Source organism: Rutilus rutilus (assembly GCF_951802725.1).
Source record: "Rutilus rutilus genome assembly, chromosome: 1".
NCBI lineage: Eukaryota > Metazoa > Chordata > Actinopteri > Cypriniformes > Leuciscidae > Rutilus > Rutilus rutilus.
The window spans coordinates 25,124,026-25,147,151 of record NC_140209.1 but is presented as its reverse complement, the minus strand read 5'-3'; the positions used below and the strand labels follow the sequence as shown (position 1 = coordinate 25,147,151).

Here is a 23,126-nt window from a genome sequence, read left to right as displayed (position 1 = left end):
TATATTTGATTTACTTTTATTTTACTTTAATTTGCACTCTACTCAAGGCCCAATGTACCATGTTAATATGAAGGGATTTTTCAAAGATGTTTTACATGTATTTTGAATTATGCTTTGCATTGTGTTGTGTTTTAGAGTTGAAGGAAATGTCTGTAAACTGAACAGAAGAGGTATTGGTAATTTTCTGCCAGAACATCATACACTGTAAACCCAGATTTTGTTTCTAATTAAACTTACGAGTGATCATTACTTGTTCTTTTATGTTTAGTAAAAACCTGCTATCATTACTAAACAACATTAGTTGTTTGTACTATTTAACTGAAAGATTCATTGCACTAATCAGGTTTAGCAGAGATAACTTGGTATGTTTAGTTTCATAAGGAAAGGGAGGGGGCTAATTCAAAAACCTGCCTGGTCACGTGAAAAGACCCGCGTCTAACGTGCATCCAAGGGGTTCTACACCTGGCGGGACGAGCACGGGCCTCGGCAGCAGACGGTATTGAGAATTAACAGAGGTTTAGATGTTGATGAATTATTCTTTAATTTGGTTTCACCATAATGGTGATAAGTGTTGGCTTTAGTTGGGCTCTTGCCCTTGACATTTGAACATTAGTTTTTCTCTGGCTGCTTTATCTATGTGTTTAAAAGGCACAATTGTTATAGCAAAAAAGCCAAGAGTAAAGTGATCCAGTTATGACTGCATATTGACGTTATTAAAATTGATTATAAGTCAGTAACACCTCAATTCATCTAGAGTTTAATTCCTTATTGTCTGGGTCTTTCCACATGATTGATATGAAAGTCCTGTGATTTTTTACAGCAGAAAATCCAACAGAATTGTTATAATTTGAACAATTGTAAAAACATTATGCAACATTTTTTTATTTTTTTTAAATGCCATGTTATTTTGTCACACGCATAGACATCAACAATCAGCATATGAATCTCAACAATGGTGACACTCAAACGAAAAGCTTCATGTTGCAATGCATGCTGGGTACATAATAGTACACCTATACTCAAAACATTTTTAGAATGTGAACTAATGATTTTCAGTAAAGACTACTGATGTAAACTTGATTTGTCTACTGCACCCACTTAAGATTATATGTTAATACAACTCAACATGTTTAGTTTCAGCTTGTGTAAAAACTAAAGTGGTCCAGGGCAACGGGTTTCCACGCGATTTGCGAGTAAAGTCAACTAATTTGCTTCTTAACAAGTCTTGCTTTTGCTGTGTAACTGTATGTCTTCATTTAAGGTCTTCAAGGCCACAAGTCAATGTTAAGAAGTAGTAAATTTCATTCCCTTTGCTTGTGATCATAACACTTCTTTAATATATTTCTGTTAAGGCCAAGGGTTATCCAATAAACTTATTTCTTATCACTTCCTTTCCTGACTCCTGCATCTAGTCATGTCAAGTCTGGATGTATTTCTTATAAGAATTATTTCAAAGCAGCTTTACAGAAAACAATAAGTATAGTAAAGGCAATCTCCAAGCCATATATTTAGTAAGGGCAGATTCTGGGTCTTAGCGCTAGTTTATGTTAAACATTTTGTAAGCTTTATATTCTAATCGCTGAACACATCAGACACACTTTTGGCAGAACTATATACCCATGCGCTATATTTTAATATATCCTGCACATTTTACGAGTTAAAATATCTAGAAAATCTGAAAAGTATTTGTATAAATTTATACATTTTTATTTATTCAGTGCAGGCACGTGCACAGGTAGGGATCAACCTGTGCAGAGCACATGCCCTTTTTGCCCTTACACTCCAAAGTGCCCTTTTTTTTTTGTGGTGTTTAAAAAAAAAATTTTTTTAAATCAATGCTATTGGTCACCCTTTATGGCTGTCTGTCTGTTTTACAAATATTTAGCCAATGAAAGTTCTTAAACCGAGCTTGCGTAAATCTTATTCGATCTTTAAGCTGTCAGTAAGCTGATAACTCCGCCCCCTCTATGTTCACTGAATCAACTGAAGTTCCACAGCAGCCACACAGTAGACAGCAGCTGAACGAAGTTTTGCGAAGGGTAAATAAATATCTTGTTGTTTGAATAAGTACTACTAAACACTAACGTTATGTCTATAAAGGCTCATATTTTATTTATTTGATGTCTGACTCACTGACTGAGACATGTGGGACGTCGCCTGAGAGAGAGGTCTAGGCTAGCATTTGCCATAGTCATAGCCAATACATAGCCTACACTTAAATAGCCTGTGCGAGCATACAGTAGCATTTCATCTTTTATAAAATGCGATTTTGGCCAAATGTATTTTACAACAGGAAAAACTGAGCGCCCCGCCTATATAGCTACAACAAACTAGTTTGTAACCTGTTGATGAAAATGTAATGTGATGCCGGCAGGCGTCGGCGCCGTTTTAATGACGGACAAAAAAAATGCACATTTGCACAGCACACATTCGCTGGTCAAAAACTATATATTGATAAGTAATACAACAAAATTAGTTTTTACCATCGGAAAATCATAAAAGGTGCGCCCCCGCGCTGTTTCGTACTGGAACTTACACAAAGCAAAGAGTGATCCTCGTCACCTAGGTAACATATATTTCTAAGAAATGTCTTCTTTGATTTGTGATTGCTGATACACTTAATTTATTAACATTTAGGCTAATCATGTTATGGTAATAATATATAATTTATCTATATTCTATACTCTCCGCTCGTCCTCACATGTGTAAAATGTAGTAAAACATGGTTTTACTACAGTAATGTTGTAGTAGTAACTAAAAAAAACATTACAGAAGATCACTGTGAAATCTTTATATTTTATCATGCAGAATGTAGGCTAATTCATTATTTAATTCATTCCAAGGCTTCATTTATTTGATCCAAAATACAGCAAAAACAGTAATATTGTGATATATTTTTACAATTTAAAATAACTGTTTTCTATTTGAATATATTTTAAAATGTAATTTATTTCTGTGATCAAAGCTGAATTATGGTTGTTATTAATCGTGAATAAATCTAAAGCTGTTGAGACTATTATTTTGTGTTATTGAATTTGTCATGAAGATGTGACCATTTCTTCCTTTTATGTAGGCTTACTAAATAATCTTGATATAAAAAAAAAAGGGAGGGGGGTGCCCTTTTTCAGTTTCAGCACATGCCCCTCAAAAGGTCTGTGCACGGCCCTGATTCAGTGTATATAGAGATCTTTGTTTGGATGAATATTTTGGTGGGGCTCTGCCTCATCTACCCATACAGACCGATACAGATGAGCCGCGGTTGCTTACAACCAATGTTGGGTAAGTAAGAATCCCCCCCCCCCCCCCCCCCCCCCCCCCCATATCAGGACATCCAAACAATAATCAAACTACTAAATACTAAACAATGTTTTATTAAAAATGTAAAAATGTTTCTGTGATGAGTGAAGGCATCCCAACCCCAAGGTTTGTGACCCATCATTAGGGATCTCTGATTACAGTGATGGTACTGTTATTGCACCTGATTCTATTCTATTCTATTCTATTCTATTCTATTCTATTCTATTCTATTCTATTATATTATATTATATCAATATCGCTCAAAGCAACCCATTCTCTATTAAAAACAAACAAACAAACAAACAAACAAACAAACAAACAAACAAACAAACCTTTTAGAATTCGGATGTACTTTTATTTTGTAATCCTACAAGACTCGTACTGCTAGAGACTTTTATTTTGTAATCTTTAGAGGCGTCTAAATCAAGGACCTCCACACAGGCAGCTGATGATACCGCCGGCTGATGCACTATTCATTTAATAAATAAATAAAGCAGTATTTTGTCGCGGCCCACAGGCTCGGATGGATCAGAGGATGTTTGTTTTTATCATTCTCAGTTTAATTTGACGAATGTCTGTGGTATCTAAGGGGGAAATGTGTGGATCTATGCTGTCAGAGCTTTAAATGAGGATCATGGCGTTTCCGGAGGGAGAATCACTCGAATCCTGGCTCAGTACGTGCACTATTATCATTTGCATCTCACAATAGATGTAAATAATATTCTTGTTGTGTGTGTTCGCTGCAATGCATCAGTCCCGGCTCGTCTGTCGCGCTTGTTTGGCGTTTTCCGCGAAATTTCGAATCATACTATGGCGAAGGTCTGCTCATGAAAATTAATTTTATCATATTGACGTTGCCTGGTAACCTTCTCAGGGCGTCCAATCACAAAGCCTACATAATATGTAACATCGAGACTTCGCCATAGTAGGATTCGTTAATTCGCCAGCGCCCACTTACCAGCGCCTGCCTTCCAGCCAATCAGATACGGACACTGTACGAACGTCACGCCTCGTAATTAATATTCATGAGCCAAGCCTTTCTTTTAGTATGATTTATAAATTCATAGAGTGCGTGTTGACTGTCAGATCTGGCGATATTGCGTTCAGATTAAAGTGCAAAGTCTGTGTTTGGCTTTATATAGGATGAGTTCAGACCCAGAGATTTGTGATTTACAGCAGAATTAATTATTAATTATCCATTTAACAGATGATTTTATCCAGTGTGTTAAATAGTACACTAACCATGATAATACAAAGTTTTTGGGGGATTTACAGCTGGGATTATTAATTAACCATTGAACTGATGATTTTATCAAGTGTAACAAATTGTACACCAACCATGATAATACAACGATTTTTTGCACATGCATCATGTAAATACAATGGTACACAAATATGCTGTTATTGGCCTATACATTAATAGCACTTTTTGTAAAGGACTTTTCTTTACATTACTGATGGAAATATTGATATGCATCGCTGTGATTGTCCCTCACACACTGTTTTGTGCCAGTGTATCACAGACACAGAGCTCAACGAGGCCGATTGTTTGGTCCTTACGAATGTGTGTGTTCTCCACAGACAAAGCCACACACCCCACCAACCGCCAGGAGGACTGGGAATATATTATCGGGTTTTGTGACCAGATCAATAAGGAGTTGGAAGGGTAAGCCTTCGTAATCCAACATGACTGAAAACTAGATTCTCTGCTCTTTCTGATTGTGTGTGTGTGTTTATAGTCCTCAGATAGCTGTGAGACTCCTCGTTCACAAAATCTACTCTCAAGAATGGGAAGCCCTTCAAGCTCTGACTGTGAGTGATGTTTTAATGCTAATCCTCCATCACTGCTCTAGCATGAGTCTGTTCATGGATAATGTGATGTTTCTGTGTCTCTGCAGGTATTAGAGGCGTGTATGAAGAACTGTGGGCGAAGATTTCACAACGAAATAGCCAGATATAGGTTTTTAAATGAGCTGATTAAAGTGGTTTCACCCAGGGTTGGTGGTTTTTCTATTATGAGTTATTTTTGTTGACCCAAATGTCAGCAGCCTGGTTCCCTTGACAAAATCCCAATTGGATTTTTCCATAGGCTTTTGGGTAATTGCTGAAAATGTGCTCTGAGACCAACAAAAGTTTATGATTTCTTACACGTTTTGTTCGTCATAATAATCTTCACAAACTTTTATGAATTTTGAAGCCTAAAAACAATCAGCAGAAGTCAGAAGCTAAGCGTAGGCTATAAACGAACTCGCCATCATTAAACTTTCAACAACGGTTTCCATGACAGTTTTTAGTTATAATAGTTTGCAAGAGCGTGATTATAAACACGATGAGGCTGTGAAAACGACTAGTGAGTAGATGAGTTTACCTGTTCGACTGATGAGGTTTAATGTCCCTGACAACCTCTATATTCAAGTTTAAAAAAAAAAAAGCTTTTGAAAAATCACAAGGGGAATTACTGATGTATTAGGGGTGTAACAATATATCGTGTCACAATATATTGCAATACAAAAATGCATCAACATGTATCGTGGATAGTGACGATATGTATTGTGTATAATTCACCCAAAATTCAAGTTTTCAGAGTTTTAGTGTTAGTACTGCATTAAACTACTGTATATAATTTTAAATATAATGTATAATAATGTATAATGGGGGAATATTTGTGGGTCCTGATAATGCCAAATGTCTTGTTACCAGTAAAAAGTTACATTATTTTAAATATATCTAGTCAGTGACAGAGTGAAGCATATTCCTCTAAAATAATTCTGTATGTTCAGAATCATGAATATTGTTATTCTGGTGTCTCTATTGTCCTGTGCTTTGGGTTTCCAGCACCAAGTCCAAACCCAAAATTACCTTTTTAATCAACAGTGCGTTTTTTTTGTTAACCTTTTATCATGTGTCTTGGAGTATCGCAATAATATTATATCGTGAGTTCAATATCGTGATATGTATCGAATTGTAAAATGAGGGTATCGTTACACCCCTACTGATATATTTATGTTGTAGAGTAAAACGTGAAAATATCTTGAGCTTATGTTCGCATTTAATCAAAAACCCATTCAAAAAACTAGAAGTGTAAAAATGTGATCTTGATTCTGGGTTTTATGGCTCATTCCTGAGCACTTATACGTCTAATACGAAACACGTGTTAAAAGCAGTGTGTGTGTGTTGCAGTACATGGGGAACAGTGTTTCTGAGAAGGTGAAGAATAAGATCATTGAGATGCTGTACAGCTGGACGGTGGCGTTTCCCAACGAGTCCAAGATCGCGGACGCGTACCAGGCGCTCAAGAAGCAAGGTGAGATTCAACTCTACTCAACTTTATTTCTAGAACACTTTCAAAAACCTCAATGGGCACCAAAATGCTGAACATAAAAATGACAAAAATAAAAAAAATTACACAATTCTACGGACGCACTTTCTGCGGTCTGTCATGAGTGGTTGTCTGATTGATGGTGTGTGTGTGTGTGTGTGTGATGATTTCTTCAGGACTCGTGATGTCGGACCCAGAACTGACTGTGGACAAAACCCTGATCCCGTCTCCTCCCGCTCGGCCCAAAAACCCGGTGTTTGACAACGAGGACATGGGGAAGGTGAGACTGACATCACTTCCTAAAAACGTATCAAGCCAAGGCACTCGAGAGTTAAAGTAAATGTGTATAAAAAGCCTTTATTTCATTATGGCTTTGGCAATTAAAAACAGTTTTGAAATAACCAGACACCGACTAATGTCCTTTTAAGCAGCAATTAGTTAGTCATGTGATCACCTGATAGCGTTATATAGAATAGTCACAATAGAGAAGAAATTAGCGAAGACATATCTCACCAAAACATAATTAAACCCAACATAATGTTCCAAAAAAAAACTAAACAGGATATAATATAACAATGCACTAAAGTGTAACAAAACAAAATCAACAATGTATTCCAGTAACAGAGGAAGAAGATTTTTTTTTTTTAATTAAATTATAACTACAAGTCAAGTCACCTTCATTTATATAGCGCTTTTAACAATATAGATTGTTTCAAAGCAGTGATGATTTACAGTGATAATAGGAAACTAAAGTAACAGAGATTGTTTTGGATTTACAGCAGCTCTAGAATAAAGTTATTGTCCAGCTAAAGTTAGTTTTGATTGATTCACTTCCGTCGCAATGATCATTAGTTATTAACTTATTATCGCTATCTATCGCTAGTTATTAATTAGCACAACACCGTTCTAGTAAAACATCACATAAGATATTTATGACATATACAAATCAGAATCAGTCCAAAAAACTTGGATTTAAAAAAAAAAAATCATATACCCAGAATCAACTAATTATTAACAGTTCAAATGATACAACTAGAAAATAACACCAATCGAGGACACCGTAAAGTCAAATTACAGAATCTAATTTGGTTGCTTTCAATGTATATACAGTATCCAGAAAGACTCTGGATCCAGAAAGTTGCTGACTAGGCATCATTTCCTGCTTCTGAAAACATTTGAGTTTAACTCGATGCGGTTTCTCTTGATGAAACCACAGAAATGAGTTTGTGCTCTTCTGTGATTTGATGGCAGTTGTTGGCTGAACTTCTGAGGAGCAAAAACCCAGAAGATCTTCAGGAGGCGAACAGACTCATCAAAAACATGGTGAAAGAGGTGAGAGAGACGCGATCGAGATGCTGTTCTGACAACGTGAAACACCATTTCCTTCTTTACACTAATCACAACAAAGCTGTAGCTGTGTCTTGAACATTGAGGGTCCAGACCAATTTTGATTTGTCTTTTTTATTGCAATTAAAGGATTTAAATTAATTTAAGGATATAAATAAAAATAAATAACTATTATTCATTGTAAAATAAGCCAACCTCATGATAATGTGTTCAGTATTATTCGCACCCTGATTCTGGATCAGGCGTGACATGCATGATGTGATGGACTGAATCTGTGTTGCAGGATGAAGCCCGAGTGCAGAAAATGAGCAAACGCATCCACACGCTGGAGGAGGTGAACATCAACGTCAAGCTCCTGGGAGAGATGCTGAGTCAGTACGACAGGGACCGATCGTCAGACGCCGACCGCGAGCTCATCAAGGTCAGACCATGAGCACAACACGCAGCGTTTAGACATGAGCAGGCCAAGAAAGTGCCCTTTTAAAGAGATGACTTGTAACATATACTAAAGTAGATCTCCTGAGCATCAGGTGGTTCAGCTAGTTCTGGATCATCAGCTTAGCCTGCATATTTCTCTACTATTTCTGCTGCAATTATGTCAAAGCAGCTTGTTTTTAACTTTTATATTATCAAAAACTGGGTGTATATTAAACATGTTTCATTTTGTGATTCTAGAAGTATAAATAACTGTATTGTCTTCAATAAAAATAATAGTTAGTGGGGGGGAAAATGCACATGATCTTGATTTTTGGCTGGTTTCCCGGCTGATCAACCACCTAAACTTTAACCAGTTAGAAACCTCAAGATTTAGATTCGTTCTTGCAGGGTAGCCACAGTTTACTCTGCTGGGACTGAGACTGTGCTTAGTGCACTTGAAGAGTAGAGTCGAGTGGAATAGAATAGAACAGAGTATAATGTAATAGAATATAATAGAGTGCAGTGTAGAATAGAGTGAAATAGAATAGAACAGAGTATAATGTAATAGAATATAATAGTATAATGTAATAGAATATAATAGAGTGCAGTGTAGAATAGAGTGAAATAGAATAGAACAGAGTATAATGTAATAGAATATAATAGAGTGCAGTGTAGAATAGAGTGAAATAGAATAGAACAGTAGAGTAGAGTGGAAAGGAATAGAACAGAGTAGAATATAATAAAGTAGAATGGAATAGAATATAACAGTGTAGAATATAATAGTGCAGTGTAGAATAGAGTGAAATAGAATATAACAGAGTAGAGTGGAAAGGAATAGAACAGAACAGAGTAGAATATAATAGGGTAGGAGTGGAATAGAATATAAAAGCGTAGATTATAATAGAGTGCAGTATAGAATAGAGTGAAATAGAATATAACAGTAGAGTAGAGTGTAAAGGAATAGAACAGAGTAGAATATAATAAAGTAGAATGGAATAGAATATAACAGCGTAGTAGATTATAATAGAGTGCAGTATAGAATAGAGTGAAATAGAATATAACAGTAGAGTAGAGTGTAAAGGAATAGAACAGAGTAGAATATAATAAAGTAGAATGGAATAGAATATAACAGCGTAGTAGATTATAATAGAGTGCAGTATAGAATAGAGTGAAATAAAATATAACAGAGTAGAGTAGAGTGTAAAGGAATAGAACAGAGTAGAATATAATAAAGTAGAATGGAATAGAATATAACAGCGTAGTAGATTATAATAGAGTGCAGTATAGAATAGAGTGAAATAGAATATAACAGTAGCGTAGAGTGTAAAGGAATATAACAGAGTAGAATATAATAAAGTAGAATGGAATAGAATATAACAGCATAGTAGATTATAATAGAGTGCAGTATAGAATAGAGTGAAATAGAATATAACAGAGTAGAGTAGAGTGTAAAGGAATATAATAGAGTAGAATATAATAAAGTAGAATGGAATAGAATATAACAGCGTAGTAGATTATAATAGAGTGCAGTATAGAATAGAGTGAAATAGAATATAACAGAGTAGAGTAGAGTGTAAAGGAATATAATAGAGTAGAATATAATAAAGTAGAGTGCAATAGAATAGAAAAGATTTGAATATAATAGAGTGGAGTGTAGAGTAGAGTAGAGTGGAAGGCAATATAATCGAGTAGAGTAGAGTGGTAGTAATCTGTATTTATCACCACATTGCCAACCACAAATGTGCGGAATCCGTCAGTCGTCCGTTATTGGTTGACCATCTTATTTCACAGAAGTCACATGACAGTAGTGAAGTAACAGTGAAGTGTGTTTCATATGTGTTTAAATGTTGATTTCACAGTGCTGTACTGTATCATTACAGCAGTTTCCTGTCTGTACTGTTAGAGCTTGTATAATTAGGTCGATGTAACCATGACAACAGCGCTCACATGTGACCTGGCGTCTGTGTCCAGGAGCTGTACGAGCGCTGTGACAAACTCCGACGCACCGCGTTCAAACTGGCCACCGAAGCGGAGGACAACGACTCCAGTCTGGGTAAACCACGCTTTGCTCTCTCAGAGAATGATTAGGGCTTCACGATTAAAGGAACACGCCGACTTTTGGGGACTTTAGCTAATTCAGGCGAAACACTGCTACTTCTGCGGAGTGATTTACTCCAACTCTGAGTGAACTCTCGGCTCCTCACCATGGGGCTTCTCAGGTGCTGCGAGCAAATCACTCCGCAGTAGTAGCAGTGCTTCGCCTTCTGAGAATATAGTTCCCAGTATGTATACAGTTAGAAGATGACTGTGTCTCATGTGACCTTGTTATTCGTACACGCTGTGACTATACAAATCACAACATGTAAATAGGAAAATGTTGGCGTTATTTTGCATGGACTTATCTAACTCTGGGGGATACGGTGAATAAGCTAAAGTCCCAAAAAGTCGGTGTGTTCCTCGCAATGAAACCGCACACGATTTGGCAAAGGTTGCAATTATTTTATGCGCAGATTCTCAGTGAAGCGGCTGTAAATGCTGCTCCATCTGAACTCCAGAGGGCATCTCACACACACACACACACACACACACACACACACACACACACACACACACACACACACACACACCACATATCCATCTGAACACCAGAGGGCATCTCACACACACACTCACACACCACATATCCATCTGAACACCGGAGGGCGTCTTTCACACACACACTCCACATATGCCCCGCCACAAAAATACGATAAAACACGTCATTCGTGGAAACCCCTATCGCTGTATCTGAATAAACAGAAGATTGAAACACTTTGATTAAACATGATTTATAAATACACGACTGCCTTATTCTGTGTAGGAAGCCTCACAGAAGGAGGAGCTCAACTCTCGTTATGAAGTGAGTTTGGTTATTAATTGTTGTCTTTTGTTGGACAAGAGGTTCATAAATGCTTCTCATGTTTGACGCGTGTTTTGCTTTTTCAAATGCTCGTTATAAGAGTCTCAAACTCAGTGCTTTCAGATGGAGCAGCGTTTACAGAGCCGTACGTCACTGACAAGCTGCACATAACAAATAATCACAACCTTTGCGATTTCATAATCGCGATAAGCCAAATCGGTTTAAGTGCGATTACATGTAAATTGCGATTAATCGTGCAGCCCTAGAATTATTGTTTATTTGAAATGTTCATCATGTGTCTGCTTACTGTAGGGGACATTCTCAAGGCGAACGATGATTTGTCCAGAGTAATCGGCTCTTATAAACGAGTCGTTGACGGACAGGCGGACGACGGCGAGGGTGAAGATCTCAGACCGGCTGCTAGTGAAGGTGACCTCAGTTTAGGGCTCATTTCTTCAGTTTAGGGCTCATTTGTTCAGTTTATGTCTCATTTCTTCAGTTTAGGGTTCATTTCTTCAGTTTAGGGTTCATTTCTTCAGTTTAGGGCTCATTTCTTCAGTTTATGTCTCATTTCTTAAGTTTATGTCTCATTTCTTCAGTTTATGTCTCATTTCTTCAGTTTAGGGTTCATTTCTTCAGTTTATGTCTCATTTCTTCAGTTTATGTCTCATTTCTTCAGTTTAGGGCTCATTTCTTCAGTTTAGGGCTCATTTCTTCTCATTTCTTCAGTTTAGGGTTCATTTGTTCAGTTTAGGTCTCATTTCTTCTCATTTCTTCAGTTTAGGGCTCATTTCTTCAGTTTATGTCTCATTTCTTCAGTTTAGGGCTCATTTCTTCAGTTTAGGTCTCATTTCTTCTCATTTCTTCAGTTTAGGGCTCATTTCTTCAGTTTATGTCTCATTTCTTCAGTTTAGGGCTCATTTCTTCTCATTTCTTCAGTTTAGGGCTCATTTCTTCTCATTTCTTCAGTTTAGGGTTCATTTGTTCAGTTTAGGTCTCATTTCTTCTCATTTCTTCAGTTTAGGGCTCATTTCTTCAGTTTAGGGTTCATTTCTTCAGTTTAGGGCTCATTTCTTCTCATTTCTTCAGTTTAGGGTTCATTTGTTCAGTTTAGGTCTCATTTCTTCTCATTTCTTCAGTTTAGGATTCATTTCTTCAGTTTAGTTCTCATTTCTTCAGTTTAGGGTTCATTTGTTCAGTTTAGGTCTCATTTCTTCTCATTTCTTCAGTTTAGGATTCATTTCTTCAGTTTAGTTCTCATTTGTTCAGTTTAGGTTTCATTTACATTTACATTTACATTTATTCATTTAGCTGACGCTTTTATCCAAAGCGACTTACAATTGCTATATATGTCAGAGGTCGCACGCCTCTGGAGCAACTAGGGGTTAAGTGTCTTGCTCAGGGACACATTGGTGTCTCACAGTGGATTCGAACCCGGGTCTCTCACACCAAAGGCATGTGTCTTATCCATTGCGCCACACCACCCCGCAGGTTTCATTTCTTCAGTTTAGTTCTCATTTCTTCTCATTTCTTCAGTTTAGGGTTCATTTCTTCAGTTTAGAAGGTGAAGGTTTTATTTGAAGGTGTCATTGTTAAGGGCCCTACACACCGGGACGAATATCGGCGCGCGTCATTCGCCAGCGTTTTTCAACGCGTTTTTTGTGTTCACACCCAAGCGATTTTCGCTGACGATGAGCCGAGTGAACATGCAAATTCATTCCCTGACATTAGATGGCACTTAATGTAAAACAGAAACCACTCCATAAGGCGGCGTTCACATATCGCGCCTAAAAACGCATAGAAAACGCTAGGCGCGCCACGTTCTCCTTTTTCCAAAGCGCTCGGGTGGTTGCGCTCCGGAGGCGTCTGTCGTTGCTAAGCTTGGTTCTTGTCACGTGACCTGCGGTGCGCTTGCGGCATTCTGAAAAGTTGAGATGTTTTTATCTCGATGCGGCGCGGACGTGCTTGGAAAAAACGAGCGCGTCGCACCGCGACCGCGTCGCTTCCATTATGAGCGCGCATACCGCGCGCCTACATTTGAAATAACGAACTTGCGCGCGCAAAAGACGCGATATGTGAATAGGCCCTAACAGTTCTCTTTTATCAATATTTTTGTAGTCGCTGTCGCGTTTGTCATATATTTCTTTATGTTCCGACACCAACGAGACCAGCAGCTCTACAATCATCTTGCCTTGCATCTTTCTCGTCTTATTTCTTCCCGGCAGTGTAGACGCTACTTGGTGTATATCTTCTTCGCCGTTACGTATGTGTGCTCGGCAAGACCGTTTTGTGTTTGAGCGCCCCCAAGTTGTGTTTTACTGTAACTTCAGAAGCTCCAGACACGTGAACAAAAGCGACAATCTCATTGGTCGGATAGTTTTTGACGCAGCGCGTCAAACCAAAATAACGAACCTGAGGCGTTTTTTTAAAAATGACGCTTTTACGCGTGGCGTTTTTCGCGTCGGTGTGCACAGTGCACACTCACATTGGCGCCCTTTGTTTAGTCACGAGGCGTTAAACGTCGGTCCCGGTGTGAACAGGCCTTTACAGTGTAATTATATATTTAAGTACTAAGTAATATTAAGCAACTACATGTGGGTTAGGGTAGGATTTGACTGAGGGTTAGTTGCATGTAATTATGCATAGTTTACTTTTATTAATATGGTAAGTACATGTAACATATGTAACAAGGACTCTGTCAAATAAAGTGTTACTGATTTTTCTTCTTCCCTCAGGATGTGAGACCACAGGCACATTGATTGATCTGGCTGGACTGGATGAACCTTCCTCTCCCCCGACCGGCCCTCCTCCTCTTCCTCTTCCTCCTCCTCAGATCTCGTCCACCAATCACACGCCCTCCTCCATCCCTGTGCTCCCTCCTCCTCCTCGCCGATTGGCCGGCAGTCAGAAGAGCAGCCCCAATCACAGGCCTCCTGAGCAGCAGACCTCCCTCTCCCTGCTGGACGATGAGCTCTTGTCTCTCGGTGATTAATCTCGCTTATATAGTTGTGAGACTGTCTGGTGATGTATAATAAAGGAATAAGCCATGCGAGGTCATGTGATGCAGTGAGTTTACCATGTTTTTTTACACTGGACCCCACATAGCGGTGGTAAAATCACTGTAAAACAAAACCGGTTGTCTTTTGTAAAATTACATCAACAGTAATATGATCAATTTATTTGACACTTAAATAAATAAATAATATTATTAAAAATAAAATTATTGTTCTTATTAATAATGTTTTAAAACATTTGGAAAACTATTATTAAAATAATTATTAATAAAAATATTGTTATTAAAAGGTATATACAGTTTTGAAAACAATGTTTAGTAAATAAGTTATAATTGTAGTTGATATAATTATTATTATTTAGAAAAAATGTTTTGAAAACTTAATCATCAATAATAATAATAATTATTTATAATTAAAGTTTAAAGTATAAAATTTGTATAATACAACAATTACAAATATTATTGTTATTAATAAATATGTAAAAATTAAAAATAATGTTTGTTAAAAATGTAGTGTGATTATAATTTTTATAACAATAATTAATCAATTAATAATTATTATTTCATAAATAGTAATAATAACAATAATCATCCATTAAATGCTTCTAAATTTTTTCCACCATGCCAGTTTTAATTTAGTATCGTTATTGTTTTATTCATATTTTTAATTAGTTTCCGTATTTTCAGTTAAATTTTAGTTAAAGTTTTAGTAATTTTGTTGTGTGTTTTTGTAATTTAAAAAAATCTATATTTCAGTTTTAGTTATTTTACTGCATCAAGTTAAACTAAATGAAAATAAGAAATTATTATTTGGCAACTAGCTGAAATAAAATCAGTTTAATGTTGTTTATATGTAATTTTATTTCTTTTCAGTTTTATTTTTCTGCATGTAAATGTTATTTTATTCTCAGGCCTGAATGATCCGCCCTCTGTGCCAAACAGACCGAAGCTGGATGAACTCTCTGCTCAGTGGACGTCCCTACAGGTCCGACACACTAAATCATTCAGACTTACAGATGTTGAATATTAATAATCCTGAGAGAGGTTATTGAATCTGTGATTTCGGTTGTCCTCTTGCTGTCAGGCTCCTGATGCGGACCTGGATCTGTTTGGGAGCATCTCGGCCCCGAGCGCCGTCTTTCCGACATCACACACACCGGCTGTCAGTCAGGGAATGCAGGATCTCTCCATGCTGGACTTTGGAGGTGGAAAGAGGTATAATTCTGCTCTGAAACTGCACCTCAAACCAGCCTGAAGGCCCGTTCACACCAAAAACGATAACTATAACGATGACTATAACGATAACTATATTTGCATATCAGTCACTTATTAGGGTGCATGATGTTGTGATGCTCCTTTATAAGAGAACTGCCTATGTAGACCTCTTCTTTGACCATATAAATGAGACTTCATGTGTCTTTCTTCAGTGTTTCAGGTCTGAGTGGTATCGCTGGAGGAACCTTTGGTCTTTCTGGAGGCTTCATGGGCTCGGCGGGCTCTAACCCGTTCATGAGCACCGCGGGTCCCTCGTCTCCTGCTGTGGCTCGGGCTCAGGCCGGGACATGCGGCTCGGCTCCGGGCAGCCCCTTCTTTCAGCCCTTCTCGTCCCACTCTCCCCAGAGCAGCCCGGCGAGGAGCGCAGAGCCCAGCCTGGCCAGCCTGCACGTCCCGCTCGAGGCCATCAGACCCAGTGAGTGACACCAGCGCCAATACGACCCGCTCAAACAGACCGAACGCATGAGCTACTGATTCAGATTTAGCTGATCATCTGAAATGATTTTCAAGCGACGAGCGGTTTACACTGACAGAAAAGGGAAATAATATATATTTTTTTTTCTCTATTCTTTTTTTTTCCTTTGATCATTATTATTAATATATATATATATATATATATATATATATATATATATATATATATAATGAGCATTGTTCTACATATAATCTACTTATAATAGATATATACACATACTCAGCACAATTTTACACACACACTCAGGCCTGTTGCGATAGTCGATAAGTCAATTAATCGCACGATAAAAAAAAATTAGCTCGATAATTTTTCCGGCCGCGATAATTCCATTTGCATGCTTGTTTGTTTTCCTCGTCTCTCTCTCTCTACCAAAGAGACTGGATGACCACTCTCGGTTCTTTAGCGTATAGGAGGAGTGAACCCTCTTGTCAGTTGCATGGTCTTTGTGTGGGGAGGCGGCGCCGCGGCGCTTGTCAGTCACATGGTCTTTGTATGGGAAGCGCTGGCGGGACTGTTTGCGGCGACTACTGGGAGAGAGAGAAGACGCTAGTTGTGAGTTGCGACAGCGAGCCCGATCACATGAAAATGCGTATCTATACCACGAATGTTATTTCTCGTGCCATTTATACGCCAAAAATTGTTTTTGTGTGCATATGATACGCTCTTTATGGCGTGTAATACGCACACACTCCTCACCCCTAATCCTAACCAAGTATTTTCAGTGCGTAGCATACACGCAATAAAGCGCGTCTCCGTCTTCCCGACAGTACACAATCACTTGACAAAATAACAGGAGGACAAAGTAACAGGAGTAACAGTGCAAAATTGTGCGATATGGCTTGTTGAGGCTTTTTTTTATTTGTTTACAAAGGTCCTAACTGTCAGTTTTGCTTGTTATGGAATGTATCACTATTTATGCCTAATGTCTAAAGGCTAATGTTTAATATTTTTTTGAAGTGCAATTTTGTTTAATTTTTTGTTTAGTGCAAAATGGTCTCAGAACGACAATATTATCGTTTATCGCGATAATTTCTTGGACAATTTATCGTCCAGCAAAATTTGTTATCGTGACAGGCCTACACACACTTCACAACTACATGTACATTCTACTTTCTGTTTTCTGTTTTGTAGTGATGGTATCATCTAACTGTGTTTTGTCTTTTGTTCTGCTTTAATAAAAAAATATATATATGAAGAGTTCAGATGCAAAAGCCTCTAAGTGCCATCTGAAATTTTCTTCTAGAATGATAATTTTGATCAAGCTCGTATATAAGTTCAGTAATTTCACTTAAATGGCAATGAAAATTACCTATTAATTGTCATTTAAGTGAAATAACTGAACTTATATACAAGCTTGATCAAAATGATCATTCTAGAAGAAAATTTCAGATGGCACTTAGAGGAACTTAGAACTCTTCATATATATATATATATAAATATAAATAATAATAAATATGATAAATGTGGTTGAAAACAGTGTCACAATGCAAACAAAATTATAACTAATTAAAATATTAATTATCCTATATAATCATCTATATTATAGGCTTGATTATTTTTTTTTATCCAATTCAATTCACATTTACTTGTTTAGCGCTTTTCACAATACACAATCGTTTAAAAGTAGCTTTACAGAAAATGCATGAGTCCATATTACAATTTAGAGTGATCTGTTATCAGAGGAAACTAAGTTATGTATTACGTACATATACAAAATCACAGTTAGCAAAAAATTAATTAATTTAAACAATGTAATAATTTAAGGCAGAAACAATGAGCTCATTGAAGTAATGAATACTTGTTTGTTAACAAATGATTATGAAAAATGCCATATATAAATTCTATCATTATAAGTATTATTATAAATATATTATATAACACTATCTTAAAGCCTAATCTATTATTTCGTTGTTTTTGTTGTTGTTTTTTGTTTGTGTGAAATGTGATCTTGAAAGGTTTGTTGTTTAGTAAATAATTCACAATTCAATTAATATTAGAATTTTCCCAGATTATAGCCTAATCTTTATTATAGGTTTAAAATTCCTTTATTAACAATATAAATATTTAAAATATATGTTACTTTTAATATAAAATTTGATTATAAATTATTTCTTTTGGTTGATTTTGGGGTTAAATGTGATCCAGCTGTTCTGTGAGATTGACCCAGATATCCAGCATTTGCCTCTTGTTTGTCTGGTGTCCTCAGGTAAAGTCTTACCTGTGACGGTGTACGATAAGGATGGAGTTCGTGTTCTTCTGCACTTCGCGATGGACTGTCCTCCGGGTCGCCCGGACGTCCTGGTGATCGTGGTGTCGCTGCTCAACACAGCGCCGTTACCCGTGAGGAACGTATTACTGCAAGCAGCCGTTCCAAAGGTACGAGCTGCTCATCTGCAGACACAGAGCGATATACACCAGTCAGTCATCTCAATCGGTTCCTTTCTGTGATTCAGTTGAACCACTTCACAAAGTTAAAGGTGCAGTGTGTAATTTTTAGCCGCATCTAGTGGTGAGGTTGTGAATTGCACCCAACAGAAGTTACGGTGGCCGACAGGAAGTAATGTCGTCGTCTGAGACAGCAGAGAGTAGCCAGTTCAAACCTAAGAAATTAGGTTTACTTTTTTATTCAGTAAAACGATATGTTATTGTGAATATTATTGTTACTTGTTCATCATTGTGTCAGTGTTTCATTCGCTGACTTTAGCTAGATTATTTGCACGAAGAACAACATAGTGACGAAACGTGTTTGTCCATTCAGGGCCACTGTAGAAACATGCCGGCGCATTTCACTGTAACGCGGTGTGTGTAGATAGAAATGCCTCATTCTAAGGTAATAAAAACATAAGTTCATTAAGTAAGGTCTTTATACACCACTGAAAACATAGTTATGTATATGATATTGCATTTCTGTCAACAGATCCTTCTAAATATTACACAATGCACCTTTAACTGAGCATTCGTTTCACTGTAAAATATGAAATGCAACACAGATTTCTTGAAACATGTTTGATCACTCTGTGAAGATCTATCTGATGCACAGGTTGCACTTTGAATATCTGCTTTGAGTTGACCTCTGACCCTGTACGTTCTTGTATGTGTATCAGTCTATGCGAGTGAAGCTTCAGCCTCCGTCAGGCACAGAGATCGCGCCCTTTAACCCCATCCAGCCTCCTGCCTCCATCACTCAGGTCATGCTGCTCGCCAACCCATTGAAGGTCAGAGGTCACACACACATACAATTCCTTGTTTTATTAAAAAAAATTACAATAAACAAATCCAATGAAATGTAAATATTTTTTTTCATTATTTAGAAAAAAATATTTATTTTTTTGTTTTTATTAAAAATAAATAATTATTTTTAATGTATTAATTTTAAAAATATAAATAAATAAATATCTTTTAAAATGTATTTTCAAAATGATTTAAATATATTTATAATGTTTCTATTATTATTTTTATTATTTTTTTTTAAAGATTATTATTTAAAATACTGTTGTTATTATAATAAAATAAGTTACATTTAATTATTTAATTAAATAGAAAATAAAGTATTTTTGAAATTAATAAAAATATATTATTTATAATATTGTTGTTATTATTGTTATTTAAAAACATAAAGGGGGTAAATATATTTTTATTTATTAAATAAAATCTTTTTTAAATTATTGAAAAAAAGTATTATTTATAATATTGTTTTTGTTACTGTAATTATTATAAAAAAAAGAGTGGGAATAAATAATTAAATGATTCAAAATGTGGCACCACTTCATAAAGGTGTGTGTGTGTGTGTGTGTGTGTGTGTGTTCCAGGAGCGCGTGCGTTTGCGCTATAAGCTGACGTATCTGCTGGGCGAGCGCCAGTACTCAGAGGTGGGAGAGCTGGATCAGTTTCCCCCAGCGGACAGATGGGGATCCCTGTAGATCCTTAAACCTTCATTCCCAAGTATCCCGTTCATTTGTGCTGCTGATTTATGTTCAATCAGTGTTTTACTGTAGCGCTGTGAGGCTGCACTTGATGCTTGATGTTTTTCGCCAAAATTCAAGCTGGATATTATTATAATAACGCACCGTCAGTGACACACATGATGTCCTGAAGCGAACGCACGCGCTTCAGAGATTGATCTTTTGTGTGCTGCACTTACAGTTAATCACAGTTTCCATCAAAATACCACAGTAAAACAATTACTGACTGGCACTTTACACAAATAGGGTACAAATTTATTGTAATAACATATATTTTTCTTTCATTTGTGTGAAATTACTTTCGTGATCATCGGCCGATACCGATCTGTGGTCGATCGATCGAAGCATCCCTAGTTATAAAGTCAGAATTGCGAGATAAATAGTCAATTACCTTTTTAATTTTTTAATTTAGTGGCAGAAACAAGCTTCCATACTTCTTAACCTTGCTACCAGTGTTGTTTTAGTATTATCGAGATATTATTATATATATATATATTTTTTAAATATTTTGAATTAGTTTTTATTTTTGTATTTTCCATTTTCATTTTAGTTTTAGTAATTTTATTTTAGTTTTTAACATTTTTATTAATTATTGTTTTTTAAAAATATGTTTATCGTTTTTATAATTATTATTATTATTATTATTATTATTTGACATTTATTTATTGAAGAGGAATAACCCCTTGAGATGAGCCATCAGCATTAATTCTTAAGCCATAATTCTTTTTTTTTTTTGTTACTTTTAGTACATTGTTAAACAAAAATTAATAATGTAACTAGCTGAGATAAAATGTTTTTTATTATTATTATTATTTCAAGTAACAAGTTTTTTAATGGTTTTAGTTCACTATAATAACCCTGCTTGTTACCCAATGTGTTTTTTTATTATTATTTTACATATATTTAATTTTCAATGTAATGTATTTTTTTTTAGGTTTATCTAATGCTTATAAACAATATATGTAGTTGAGCAGCTCCTTTCACTGACTACTTGTTGAAAATACAACAAAATTGATCTTTTTCAAGCACTAACTTGTACCTTATTTTGTGCTAACTGTAATAAGTGTGGTATTTTGGTGTAAACTGTGGTGCATCATGGGAGGTTCAGAAGCCGAGCTGATACTGATGGTGTCACGTGACCTCGCCGCCGCCCGTGGAGTGTATTAACCGTGATTTTAGTCAGTTCTAGGTGTTCTTACGCGCCTCAAAACAAACAAGCATTTGAACTTTGCCGTTTCTAGCACTAAGATTCATCCACTACAGACTTCAGCTCTTGAATCATGAAGCATCAGAACGAATGTAACGAAACGAGTTTACATCAAGAGTAGCACAATGACGCTTGTTCATTTTGAGTTTTTATTTATCTGCCTATGTTATAGTTCAACACTGTTTCTGGTTTTATTTATTGCTGCTACAGGAACGTTTGGACTCGAGTTTCAGCATTACAGTCTGTCTTACACAGTTGACAGCATTCATTGACAATATTAGATTTGTTTATTTAACCCTCATCCTTCCCTCGCACTTTGTAACACATCTTTCTCTCGCGGGTCAAAATGACCCGAAGCCCTACAATTATACTTAATTCTTTTTTTGTCCAGAAAGCTTATTTTATTTCATTTAGATTTTTCCCCCTTATTTTATTTTATTTTATTTTATTTACCTTTAAATTACTAGATTTGATCAATAAATAAGAAATAAATAGTAATTTAAGCACATTCCTCACATTCTTTCAACTTAAATTCAAAATAACTCACAATTTCATGCATAACAGCTCAAAGTATCGGTTGTCTTTACCGACCTCTTGTGAAAATTATAATAATATGACTCTAGCTACTAGATTTGCTCTATATGGAGCAAATGAGCTGTTCCTCTGGGTCCTAAACTCAGTTTCTCTTATGTCTGCATTCAGATACACATGTAGACATTATCATTTTTTTTTTTGGTAAAGTTTCAGCATTATTAGTTTGAATTTTGAGCATTTTTAGGTTTTTCTGTTTACTGAAGCATTCCTCGCATTCCCTTAATTCCTAAGGGGGTCAAATTGACCCGGGAGGAAAGAATTTGGTACTTTTTTTTAAATGTCATCTAGGATGAGGGTAATCATGACACATTTACATGGTGTTTTTGCCTGCAGGTTATGATTTGATGAAGATCTTGATTGAGGATTAACTGCATTTGAGTTAATAATAATGAGTTTATCATAAGTCTGTGTGTGTGTGTGTGTGTGTGTGTGTGTTTGGTCAGTCCTCTGAGCGTTTCATGTGGTTTGAGCAGAGAGAGAGAGAGAGCTTTTTACTTCATCTGACAAAGGCCCCGTGTGATTTTAGACGCTAATTTAGTCCCGAAGAAACCCTAATGTGTCTGACTAGAAGAACTGGACAGCTGCTCCTCCTCTAATATGTGCAAACCGTACAATTCATTACGATCATGTGTTTTAGACATCAGCAACTGAGTGAATCTCACACAGAAATCATATATTTAATCATATTTCACCCGCAAAAACAATTTATTGGCCCTAAAATAGTCTTAATTTGGCAAAATATGTGATTTTGGGGGTGAAATATGACCCAGAGACATGTTTGAGATTAATCTGATTCATGCCTGTGAATCTGGTCGTGTGTTTGAATGCATTAATCTGTATTTCTCTGCTGATTATGACTGATGTGTTTCAGTGAGATGATGGTTTGAGAGCGTCATTGTGCATCAGCATCAAAGCCTTTCCAGTATTGAAGAGGAACCTCGTGTGAATATTAATGAATCTCTGTTAAAGAGTCGAAGCTTCATCTGGTCTGATGATGTTGATGACGAGGTTTAGGAGGATTCATGAAAGTATGTGGGACAAATGTTGGAACTTGTGAAAAAAATGATAATGGTTGATGGTGATAAAGATGCACTGCTCTGGTGTTTAATAATGATTTCATCATGTGTAATGTTACTGCGCCATTAAAGACTTCAAATTAATTGACCAGCACAAGTTTCTTTCTTTCTACATGTTTCTTGTTGGGAAGGATTGAATTACAAATCACTATTTTCTACCATCAATTTTCACCTTCCCAATCCATTTCTGATAGCCTTAATAAACTTACCTTTATTCTCAATGACTATCCTGTTTAATTGAGAAA

General features: G+C 36.3%; 2 protein-coding genes across 2 annotated transcripts in view; one reads left to right on the top strand and one right to left on the bottom strand.

Moving 5' to 3' along the window:
- The window catches only part of fbf1 (Fas binding factor 1), a 214,230-nt gene extending 201,481 nt beyond the window's left edge, over positions 1-12,749 (bottom strand). The window contains exon 1 of the mRNA XM_084387524.1: positions 12,618-12,749. The gene's annotated coding sequence lies outside the window, so the exon portion shown is untranslated. The remainder of the gene's footprint in view (positions 1-12,617) is intronic.
- On the top strand, positions 3,684-22,979 carry gga3b (golgi associated, gamma adaptin ear containing, ARF binding protein 3b). The gene is made up of 17 exons (XM_084387611.1): positions 3,684-3,971; positions 4,879-4,963; positions 5,037-5,109; positions 5,196-5,294; positions 6,478-6,601; positions 6,793-6,896; positions 7,868-7,948; positions 8,247-8,384; positions 10,352-10,433; positions 11,592-11,708; positions 14,015-14,263; positions 15,204-15,277; positions 15,377-15,507; positions 15,720-15,982; positions 18,249-18,418; positions 19,147-19,257; positions 19,852-22,979. The coding sequence occupies exons 1-17, from the start codon at positions 3,923-3,925 to the stop codon at positions 19,960-19,962; spliced, it is 2,061 nt and encodes a 686-aa protein (XP_084243737.1). The 5' UTR covers positions 3,684-3,922; the 3' UTR covers positions 19,963-22,979.
- Positions 22,980-23,126: the final 147 nt, after the last annotated feature.

Coding starts and splice junctions, on each gene's coding strand:
- gga3b (XM_084387611.1), top strand. CDS start 3,923: ATGAGGATCATGGCGTTTCCGGAGGGAGAATCACTCGAATCCTGGCTC. Junction 6,897..7,867: donor ACAACGAGGACATGGGGAAG/GTGAGACTGACA, acceptor ATTTGATGGCAG/TTGTTGGCTGAACTTCTGAG. Junction 11,709..14,014: donor CAGACCGGCTGCTAGTGAAG/GTGACCTCAGTT, acceptor TTCTTCCCTCAG/GATGTGAGACCACAGGCACA.